At 33.7% G+C, this 11,359-nt stretch overlaps 1 protein-coding gene across 1 annotated transcript; it reads right to left on the bottom strand.

Moving 5' to 3' along the window:
* Window positions 1–962: 962 nt before the first annotated feature.
* AMSH1 (associated molecule with the SH3 domain of STAM 1) lies at window positions 963–10,720 on the bottom strand. Its single transcript, XM_007036490.3, has 14 exons — window positions 10,388–10,720; window positions 9,348–9,412; window positions 9,167–9,242; window positions 8,923–9,075; window positions 8,632–8,726; window positions 5,576–5,681; window positions 5,458–5,504; window positions 4,852–5,182; window positions 4,619–4,708; window positions 4,476–4,538; window positions 4,287–4,361; window positions 2,205–2,267; window positions 1,544–1,596; window positions 963–1,450 (listed from the first exon to the last, which is right to left on the bottom strand). The coding sequence occupies exons 1-14, from the start codon at window positions 10,502–10,504 to the stop codon at window positions 1,276–1,278; spliced, it is 1,509 nt and encodes a 502-aa protein (XP_007036552.3). The 5' UTR covers window positions 10,505–10,720; the 3' UTR covers window positions 963–1,275.
* Between the last annotated feature and the right edge of the window lie 639 nt (window positions 10,721–11,359).

Raw genomic sequence — 11,359 nt, 5'->3', positions numbered from 1 at the left:
CTATTTCCTGGACAATTTACCTTGTGTTACTGAACTTTGGCATGCGAGCAATCTGTCAGAATTTGAGGATATCAGTTGCCAAGAAAGTCCTTGCAGGAAGTGCTCATTCCTTATTCCTTGCCACCTTTGGGGACTCTTCTACCCAGGAAATCCTCTATGTTATTGTAAAGTCAATGGTTGAATCAGAGTGAATGAACTTGCCTGATAAGAATCAGAGAAAAATTCATTGGCTTTTGGGGCTTGAATATACTGAGTGGGATAAATTATGCCCATCACTATCTATCATTCAATATACAAAGATGCACAAGTCATAGACAAGGTGAGAGTAGAGCAAGTCTTAAAGATGCTTTGTTGAAGGATGATGAGAATTTGGGCAAAAAGCAAGAGAGGAGAAAAAAGAGGTGATGGAAGAAGCAAGCCTTTCTTTCTTTCCATTGTTTTGACTGGGAATCAAAGTGTGGCTTTTCTGACAAAAGTTGTTTTGTAACTCTTTTCAAAAGATGTCAAGTGTTTTCCAGGCCTCCCTTCTTTAGAATACCGAGTAAAAAAGCGACCAACTCTACTTTCTTGGGGTTGGCCCTATGAGAGAAAGGCAAACAAATTTTTCTTTTTATATAAATATTAATAATTATGTTTTTTATAATAAAATTTACTTAATTTTAAAATATAAAAAAAATTCTAAATGCTTGAAATGATTTTCATTAATGAATATATCCTATTTTATTCATTTATATTTTTAATTGACCATTTTAAATATTTTTTATTTATTAATATTACTAAGATTCATCAAAAATTTGATACTACTCTAATTGCATCGATTGACATTCATTAAAGATATCAGTTGTCGCTTATATATAATTATCTTTTCTTCATAAACAATTAGTTTTACACTTCAAAAATATTTATACTTTATCATATAATTATTATTTATTTTAAAATAAAATAAATAAAAAGAATAAGTATGCAAGGGAACAATTAGGGATCCAGTTCAACTAGAAATGAATCAGAAGCTCTCTTGTTTAATACATAAAGAATAGAACCCAAAGCAAGCCTCTTGAATTTTTTCCATTTCCATATGCAGATTTTCTAATTCAGTAATTCCTAAAGATGGAAATAGGAAATAGTATTGTAGTATGTTCCCCAACAGTCCCTTTTCCTTTTATACAAACAGCCACTTTTTTTACACTTCCTGCAACTCTAATCAACAATATGCACATGGTAGATCAACCAGCGCGTTAGCAAAACCATGTCCATCAAGATGCTCAGCATTTGTGATCATCGAAGATCGATGACATCAAACTTCAGATTGGGATTCATATACACATCTGTACAGGAACTGTAGATGGGGCCCCCATCAGGAGGTTGTTCGTGCGGATGAAATCCACGTTGCTGGCAATGTCTGATGACCGACATGCCACCTGGAGTTGTCAAACGAAAGATGCCATGTTTTCTGCACTCCAAGAGGGATGGAGAAGTTTAACTGTGATCCAATACATCGCAAGGGATAAATGAATTCATTAATCATCAGAATATGCATTCTCACCTCGCAGTATCCCTTGGCGCCATTACTATTGCAACAGATTCTGGCAACATAATCTAGATACACAAGCAATCATTTCTGTCAAGTTTAAAGAACAACTAAATACACACACACATATTGGCTTCTCTACCGCAAAGGTCTCACTTCCTCGAGATCCTGCTTAAGTGTGGATCTCGAGCTACTAAGAGAAACTACAACAGAAGACAGCAGGAGATTTCCAGATTGGCATGCTGAAAGTAACTCCTGCCAACATGTTACAAATCCCATCCCAAATTGAGGAGGAGAAAATGTGGTTTCGTAAAATACTGTCTCTCTTCCATTTCAGAACCAGAATGCTACAAAACATACAGCTATAAATAGGTTCGGAAGACCATCTTCAAGAGAGTAAGAAACCACAACAAAAATTTTAAAAATCAAGAACACTGAGATATCTAAGAGAAGAAAGACATCATTTTCACTTTATTCAGCCCAGTCCTATGCAATTTACACTGATTTCTTCCCTTCCCTGACAGTTTCTTGTGGCAGACACTGTCCCTACCTCCAAATAGCACTGATTTTATTGAAATTGTTGACCAACATAACATAGCAGTAACCTAAACAAAATAACTGACAAATATTTCCAAAATAACAGGCATTATTTTTATAATGATATGAAGAGGCACACCTGGTATGAGTAGTGAGTGTGAAGATCAATTGATGACATAAAGCACGACTGCGTAGGATGTGTCTGGGATTGAGACATAGAGAATTAGTTGGTCAGCATAGAGACTACAATACAATTATCCCCTCCAACATTAAAAAGATATCAGTCAAGAAAATGCTATCAGACATGCAGAATGCCAATTAAAATATAGAACAGATCTCACAACCAACTTGCAATGCGTCAGAGTATATTAGCGTCCTATTCTATGACTTGGAAATAAAGATAGATTTCATTTACTTACTGCCCCCTTCCATCCTACAATGGCAAACATGGAAAAAACATCGGTTCTGCTCATACACACGAGACAGAACAAGGAGACAAAATGGAGCTACATAAGCTTCCGTAATATACTTAATACCCCTTTATTTTTATTTTTTTTTAATTTGCACTGTACAAAAAGAAGGATTCAAAGGTATGCCTCAGCTGGCCCTGTACAAGGCAGGCACATATGGACTCAACTATTTTTTGTTTCTGTTTCTTTTTTCCTTCTTTTACCAAATTGATAAGCATTTAAAACGGAGAACACTCCAAATGTCTATATTATAGTTGCCTTCAATTTAAACATTCAGCTTAATTACATTTTTACCCCTAAATATGAGATTAATTTCATTTTACCACACAAACTTTTAACTGAAGCATTGTTCCCACCCCTAATCCCTTGCAATATGCTGCCATAAGCCCCATGCAACGACTTCAATGCCACAAAGGGTAGCCAATTAGGAACTGAGCATTCAAAAACTAAATAGCAAAAAGAATAACCACAACTGATCATAACACATTTATAATAACTTTGCAGGATAATGTCAAATTTAGATGAGAAAAAATGCAAGCAGTGATTTCTTATACCAAAAATAAGGGTGCAAATGTGCCAAGTTGAACCAAAGCAATTTAGCAAAGCTGAGTCTCTCTTGCTCAGGGTCAGCTCAGCTAACTTTAATCTGGCTTGAAAAAATACCTCTCAAGTTGAGCTTAAAAACCTTGTTTCATTTGGGCTCGGTTGCCTTTATCTACCTGTAATGCCTGGCTACAAATTAAGGGCTAGACTAAGCCTTCTCTGTGGCAATGAAATAATCACAGCCATAGTGGCCCCTAGGCTTATGCAAGCCTTCATGTGCTGCATTGCTTCAATTCAATGGAGAAAACGCAAGAGGAAGGGGCATATTTATGGAGACAGGCCCAATTTATCAAGTGCTCATTTTTGGGCACATGAAAATTTTTTTTGTAAAAACATATATTTTAAGATTATGAATGACTTCTAATCTATGCCACACCTACTTTCTGTTATATAAATATCAAATTCATGATTCTCATTTTTTTAAAAAGGATTTTAAAGTTATTAGTGAACTTAAGACAAACAAAACAAGGTTTTATCAAAAATTTTCATAAGATTTATTCATGAACATGAACGTGCCGAGCTCTCCTACATTCCAGCTCAACTCGTTTGTTTATTAAATGAGCTTGAAATTTTTGGTTCAAATTTGTTCATTTAACTTGATAAATTAACACAAACAAGAATTAGTGATACCTTTTTGCAAACTATTGAACTAGCATGCTAATTCAATTAGACGCCTAACCAGAAACATATAATAAACACAAATGATACAATGGACCTAAAAGATATAACTAAAAAATATGCATTAATGCAAGAAAGGCTTTGAGTGAAATAACTGATGAGTTACTCAAGTTTGAAATTTCTAAACATATTTGTTATAATATAAACACAAATATAAATTAAATATGATACCTACATATATATGTATAATTTACCCTACATATATGATCAAATCCATTTTCTATTAACTGCTGCATCAAGTTCGACTTGTGTTTTGAGCACATTACTTGACTGAGATGACAATCAAGCCAAATCAAGTCAAGCTTCAGTATCTCAAATATTTTTCAAGCGAAGCTCAAGCTTTTCACTAAAATGGCTCAGCTTAGCTTAGCTCCATTATGCCTGTAACTGCAAACCTCTAGGCTGAAGACCACTGTAACCAAGCAGAAGTTTAACTATAAAGACAGGAGAGCAGACTATAAAACACTTACATGAATCCACCCCAAGGGGAAGAGAGATTTCTTATCCTGTACTTCAAATATTTCCTCCTCATTTGTCGTTTGACACTTCATAAAAAAAAAAAAAAAATCACATAACCCGCTAAAAGCAGAACAAAAGGGAGAGTCACAGAAATTTGATTGATGGATAGATATGGTAAATCCACAATGAGAGCGCCATACTGAGTCAGATGTTGATTCCTGCTTCGGGATAATAAGAGCTGTAACATAGAACTTTCTGTTTTTCTGCATAACAGTATCATATTAAAACTTTTGTACTGCATTGTGTCAAGACTAAGCAAAGGTCTTATGGTATTAGTACTTACAAGCGAACCTGCAAGGACACCACAAGTTTCTAAATTCCTATCAGTATTAGATTTAGCCAGCTTCATGAAGCTTTCCATCATTGTGGTTGCCTGCAACATACAAATGCCACGTCAAGACATTGGGGGTTCTAGAGGATAATAAAGCATTAAAAGGTCTTTCATTGTCATTCCAAGAAGCCAGACTCTCGATGAAGACAACTTAAGAATAAAAATCAAAAGAAAATGAAACTTACAATGTGCAACTGTAGAGGAGATTCAGAATGAACAATACCATCTGCCGAGGGATTCTCTATCATACAATCTGTCTCAGTGACCTGAGGAGTTATAGCATGAACCAAATCCTGCACTTCTGCAAGTACAGGTGGAGGAGACGGTTGTCTGGTAACATTTATATGAACAGGGGTGGTTTCTGATTCATCAAAAGAAATCATCGAACAAGGTTCATCCACATGACACTTCTGACTATCACCAACAGCAAGAGTTAATTCTGTGTTTGGTACTTCAGGTTCTGAGTTGCTATGATCATTCTTCCCTGGAAGTTCATTCTCTACAGGCTGCTGCAACCTTTTTACACTTAAATAGCGTCAGATAAATATGTATTCAAACCATAAACTTCTCCAAAGCAATCAATATAAATAAATTAATAAAAAAGACATTAGCATCATGCACGAAGGGCTTCTTTAAAGCTTCAAATTTTACTTAAAAGGCAATATGCTGCTATTAAATAATCTTTGATGCCTCCAGAAATTATCTTATTTTCCTCTAACACTGATCTATGTAACTTGAGATCAACAAGATGTAAGAATTAAGTACTTCCAAAACCAATTAAAGGAACTGACCTTGGGATTTCAACAGGAGCAAGGTCAATGTTGCTAGGATATTGCACCTGCAGTAAGAATAGAAATGTAAGCGAAGTTTCTTAATGAGGACCAGAAAATTAGGTAGATATCATCATACCCCTATATCACTCTTAGGTGGCTGCCACTGCCCATAAAGCCCATTTGGACCCAAAATAGAATGTTTGGAGAGCGTTTCCTCCTTTGGACGCAGAAGGTTTAATGATCTAAAAGAAGCAGGAAAACAAGTAAAAGTTGTCAAACACACTTTTCCATTGTAACATGCACTAAACTCAGGAGGTTAAACTCCAGATTCAATTCCTAAGAAAGGCAAAGCTAGCAACATTTAACAGTACAGAATTTGTGAAGCAAAACCCAACAAACCATCTCTGTGATAAGATAAAATATAAAATATAAACCAAAATAATAGAATAAAATGCCAAAAAGAAACTATAATGTTGAATTATTTCTTGCAATATTGCCTTCTTATGACAACATTAAGAAGAAACATAAGGACGATATTTAACCTCTATTAAATATGTATGATCCTTAAAACTTCAGATGCTATCATCATTCAAGAAAACCACATAAAAATAGACAAATAAGCAAAGCAAGAGTAATGCACCATGAAACAATCCTTGCAGCAGCTCCAATAACAACAAATTCACTATAGCCAAAGTAGTAATTGGCAACAGAAAAAATAAAAAATAAAAAAAGAATTTTTCTACTATGTGAGCATAGATATGCTACTCAAAACTGAACAAGTCCTCAAAACAAAAGGACAAAGTGCCAGATCTTTATCTGATGCTTCCACCACTTGAGGCATTGCTTTAACATCTTATGGAAGCATATTAATGAAAAGGAACTTTGACTTTGAGGGCTCTAAATTGCAACATCAGAGAAGAGAGGAAGGACTCAATTATAAGTGAGACAAGGGATTACAGGAAGTGAAAACTAAAGACAAATACTTTCTGGATACTGACAGATGAGTAGTGATAGGCGATCATTTAAAACCAACCAGAAAAATCCAAACAACCAGGAAACTGGCATAAAATAAATAAAAGAGACATTGAAATAGCTAAATAAATACAACACTATTAATTCAAGAGAGTAAGTATTTATACTGAAAGCCAAAGAATGAAGCAAACTTGGGCGATATTAGATATAGGTTCTGATAGGTCAATTCAAATAGACTCCAAGAAAATCTAATCAATATGCACAAGCTTGGATCAAATTACTCCAGACTTAGGGCTGGGACACAAGGTTTGGTGGAAACAAGCTTCAGTTACAATAACAGAAAAGTCAAATCAAACACCATCTTATGGGCAGAGTAAGTTGTCCTTATCACTACTTATACCACATGCAAAATAAGAAAACTAAGATGCACTTCATTTGGCAACATATAACTTTGTATAAAATATAAAATTTAAACACAATCAAAGCAATCTTCTAATGAGTTTTAAGTGATTGCATGACAAAATGTTTCCACTCCACTATTTCACCATTTAAAAAGAAAGAAAAGAATTTATATTTAATTGCAACAAGTTCAAAGGTGAAAAAAAGACTGAAAACTGGATACCAGTTTAATACAATTTCATTAACTATGAAAATTTTTTCTCCTCTTTGGCATAGATTTAGGATACTATGGTAGTTAACCTTATAAATTTACTGTTAATTTATTTTTTAAAGATTATGAAGGATGTTTGACAGTAGAGACCAAATATGGAGTTTAAAATATATTGCTTCCCCATGCCACTCTAATTCCCTTTCAGAAATTGAACAAATTTTGGGAAAATAAGAGTGAATTACAATTTTCTTAATTAATGTTACAGAAACAAAGGATAATATGGAGAAGTAAAGAATTATATGCTCTTTTGAAATACATCATTTATTTTGGAAATCCTGAAAGGTAAGAGAAGAGTACCATGGGATGAATAGGTACCTTGGTGCATTAAAATTAACCAAAATGCATATCTTAAAACCACACATACTGTTATGAAGTGAAACTTATAATGTTTCCAGCACAAAATCACTGCTTACAGCTCAAATTTATCTCTGCTAAATAGAAAATGTAAAAAGGTAAACCTTAGATAGCAAAGTGTCCGCTTCCACTCAAAAAAAATGGCAAAAGCAAAAATGCAACTAATTACAGGACATTAACCTGTAATTCACCCAAAACTTTCACCATAACACAGACTAAGTATGTGATTAATATGTCCCTTTCATATTCCAAGCAATCTTTATATTTCACATGCTTCTAAATATGTGATTAACATGGACCTTTAAATTCAAAGAGACCTTTATACTTCATTCACTTACTCTTTTTTACTCTTTTTTTCTAGATGCATGCATGTAATTTCGTCTATTTTTTCTTTTCAGAGCCTACTACAAATCGTAGCTTTTGAATTAACACTTCAAAGGATGAAGCACCGAAAGGACACGATTACATTCTATACACAGTTTAGTGGTAAATCTAATACTCTAGTTATACTGTTTCATCCTTTAATCCTCCAATTTACAACATTAGTCAAACATCATTTCCTTCGGATTCACAGAGGCCTCATAGAATCCTATTATCATTACTTCCTCATTTTCAAATTTCCATTTCGATGTATCCAGCATCAAACAATGCCATACTCCTCATGTCTGATGTATAGAATAGCAGAACTACTACATTATTAAGAACTTAGTAAAGATAACCAGAAACTGACCTAGATAGCAGATACAAGCTTAGCAATCTTTCAACTATCATGAACAGAATAAAGCTAGGTTCAGATAGAATCAACAAGTAAATATTTCACCAACCACTGAAACTCAAACTGTCATTTTTGAAATTTGAGAACATGCATATAATTTCTTTCTAAACCAAGATTTTGTTAACAGACATATTGTCAATTTCGTAAACAATTGATGAAATTAGAATAGCCATAAAGCACAAGCTTTATTAAGTTGCACAGAACAAAAGAGTTCAAAATTGCATGGTAGATACTTGTTTAATGTTGTCTATTGTAGCATACAGACGTTAAACATTAAAAGGCAAGTGAGAAGAGGGAGAGGAGATAAAAAGACCGACATAGACCTTTCTTTCCTACTGAGGGGCAGAAACCAACTCTTTATTTCAATACTGAACTCTATGCAACAGTAGTGGGAACCCCTAAAATTAAGAAAACAGCTTACATTCTGCTGAATTGCTCTTCCATTGGTTTGGCATATGTAAATTGCTGAGTTCTTGAACCATAATAACCAAATTCTCGTGCAGCTGGTCTAACTGCCTGTCAGATAAACAACAGAATTCATTTTAATCAAGCTGGATTTACAAGAGTAAAAGAATAAATCAGAAATCGTGCAGCAAAAGTTATGAAAGAACTTTAACTCTGCCTATACTACAGGGTGATCAAAAGGCGGTCACAAAATAAATAAATAATAAAGTAGCAGCTCATGAGCAAAATTAAGAAGCACTGACAGTACCTTTGTCGCTCCATAGTATGTCAAACTTTGGTTTTTCACAGAAGATTGCTGTAATGAATTACTTTGATATGTATATTTTCTGTTTAATTCACTGATCTTTTGTTGCACTGCTGGCTTCAAATCCTCTAGCTCACTCAAGGCATTCAGTAGTTTCTACAACAAGAATTTGAAATCAAATTTCATATCAAGCCTTTAAAAAAATAATGGATATGCATAAAACAGGGAAGGGGAGAGAGAGAGAAACCTTTTTCAAGTAGACCTTTTGACTCTGCAAAGATGCTCTATAATCTCGATGGCATGGTATTGTTTCAGAAACCAAACTGAAGGGAAAAAAAAGGTCAGTGAGGCGAGGGTACAAGTAGCTTTCGCATTTTAAATAAAACTTAAGAATTTTATAAGAATCCAGAATAAAGTGTCTTTCTTACCTTGAAAACCTTAGAAGCATGATGTATAGGTCAATAATATTCTTCTCAGCTCGAAAGATATCAGCCTAGAGAGCATTGAGTATATCAAAAGAAGCCGGATCAGTTAGAGAAAGAAATTAATAATTCGCAGTATTAAGAAAGAACATACAAGCATAGTGCAGATTAAAGAAACATGATAAAATTCATGTTTGGTACTTAAAGCGTGAGCATTCAAATATTTAACAAAATATAAGCAAGAATCTAAGGGAACAGCTTTACTCATAAGTCTAATCAGTACTACATATGCATTAAACCCTAAAGAAACCACAATAAATCCATCAACATTCCAAATCCAAAAATAATCCTTGAAGAAAGTTCAGATTAACTCATTTCTCAAGTATCAATACAACTAAACAATTTGTGTCACACATACAAAATTTTGCTGCTTTTTAAAAACACATTACACTCCAAATGACTTCCTTAGCTATTATTTTACAGTTCATTGCCTACCTCTCTCACTAATAATAACCTACAAAAAGGATCTAAAGACTTTTCTTAGCTTTGAACCGACATTTCCCAATTTTTTATACTACTATCCACATTTGAGTAAATGGCATCACAAAATTAAACAACTCCTCAATATAAACACATACAGAACCCCTCCCCCCCTCCCTTCCCCCCTCATTAACATACAACATAAGCTTATCATGAAAATATCTCTTTCTCAATTATCCATCAAAATTCACAACCGAAGGAGAAGGAAAGCCAAATTTGAACTTTACTTCAAAAACTAGGGTTAATAGAATTACGCCAACTTAATTGAGTGCATCATCAATGATTGCATACCGTGAAGCTAGAAACACCTACCTGAACTACTATAAGATGCTGCCATAACCTTTTATCACTGACAGCATTACAGTAATTAAAATTTTCCCTCCAAATAGAAATTACATCATACCTCCATGTGGTTATTATTTTTGTTATTTGCTTTCCGAATCCAAAAACAAAAAGTAAAATGTTCATTCTACGGAAAAATAAATAAATTTAATAAAAAAATAAACCTGTTTGAGAATATTGTCGGCGATCCGGTAGTAATACCGGAAAGAGATCCGATCATCAACATCGAGTCTTTGCGCACTCGCCGCTATGTTTATTCTTCTCTCCGTCGAAGACCTCATTCCTTTTTCTCCTTCAAATTTCCTTTCTTTCTTTTCCTTCTCTGATTAGCAAAATAATGTTCGACGGATCGACGTATTCCGATCAGCGAATCAATTCGGACAGCGAGAACCTTTGAGACATGTCGTCAACGGCGGATGGGGCGAGATGGAAAGGACAGGTTACCAAAGAGAAAAGTCATTCTGCTATCAGGTGGGGGCAATTATGGAAATACAGAAACTGTTCTTGCGACATTTTCGCTACATTTCCCATTGTTTGGCCGCAGGATTTCAGTATCCCGTGTCAGCCCAGGAATAACTCGATTTTAACACGTGTCATGTGTGCTGCATTGGGTGACAAGTTTTGTCAAAGTTTGAATTTAGTTTTTGTAGTCTACCAAAATATCGGATTCAGGTAACATCGTTAAAGCTCTTCTATTGCGTATGTTGACGTGGATTATCAATATTCAGATATATTGGTGTATTTTTAAAATTATATTATTTTTATGAAAATTTATGTTTTTTTATATAAAAAAGTTATAACTATTTGAAAATTACATTAATTGAAAAATTATATCACATAATATAATTATTGAATTGTAATTAGTTTTCACGTAAAAAGTTATATCTTTTGATAAAATAATATATTAAAAAAATACTTCTAAATTTAAAAGTCATGAGATAATTGAAAAACACTACAATTTAAAGGTTTAAATATAAAAGTTATATTTTCATATTGTAACTCAAATATTATATCTTATGATTTGAATGATTATTTTTTATTAAATTAATTATTAAAACAACAATTTTATCAAAAAGTTGTGTTGTGCAATATATAAAGATATTTTTAAAAAAGAAACAAGAAATGTTATGTTCTAA

Source organism: Theobroma cacao, chromosome 3 (assembly GCF_053813885.1).
Source record: "Theobroma cacao isolate CCN51 chromosome 3, ASM5381388v1, whole genome shotgun sequence".
NCBI classification, from domain to species: Eukaryota; Viridiplantae; Streptophyta; class Magnoliopsida; order Malvales; family Malvaceae; genus Theobroma; species Theobroma cacao.
The sequence above is the reverse complement of the archived record's forward strand: the minus strand, read 5'-3'. Positions and strand labels throughout refer to the sequence as shown.

Coding starts and splice junctions, on each gene's coding strand:
- AMSH1 (XM_007036490.3), bottom strand. CDS start 10,504: ATGAGGTCTTCGACGGAGAGAAGAATAAACATAGCGGCGAGTGCGCAA. Junction 2,268..4,286: donor TCCCCTTGGGGTGGATTCAT/GTAAGTGTTTTA, acceptor TCTCAATCCCAG/ACACATCCTACGCAGTCGTG. Junction 1,597..2,204: donor ACACTCACTACTCATACCAG/GTGTGCCTCTTC, acceptor TTGTGTATCTAG/ATTATGTTGCCAGAATCTGT.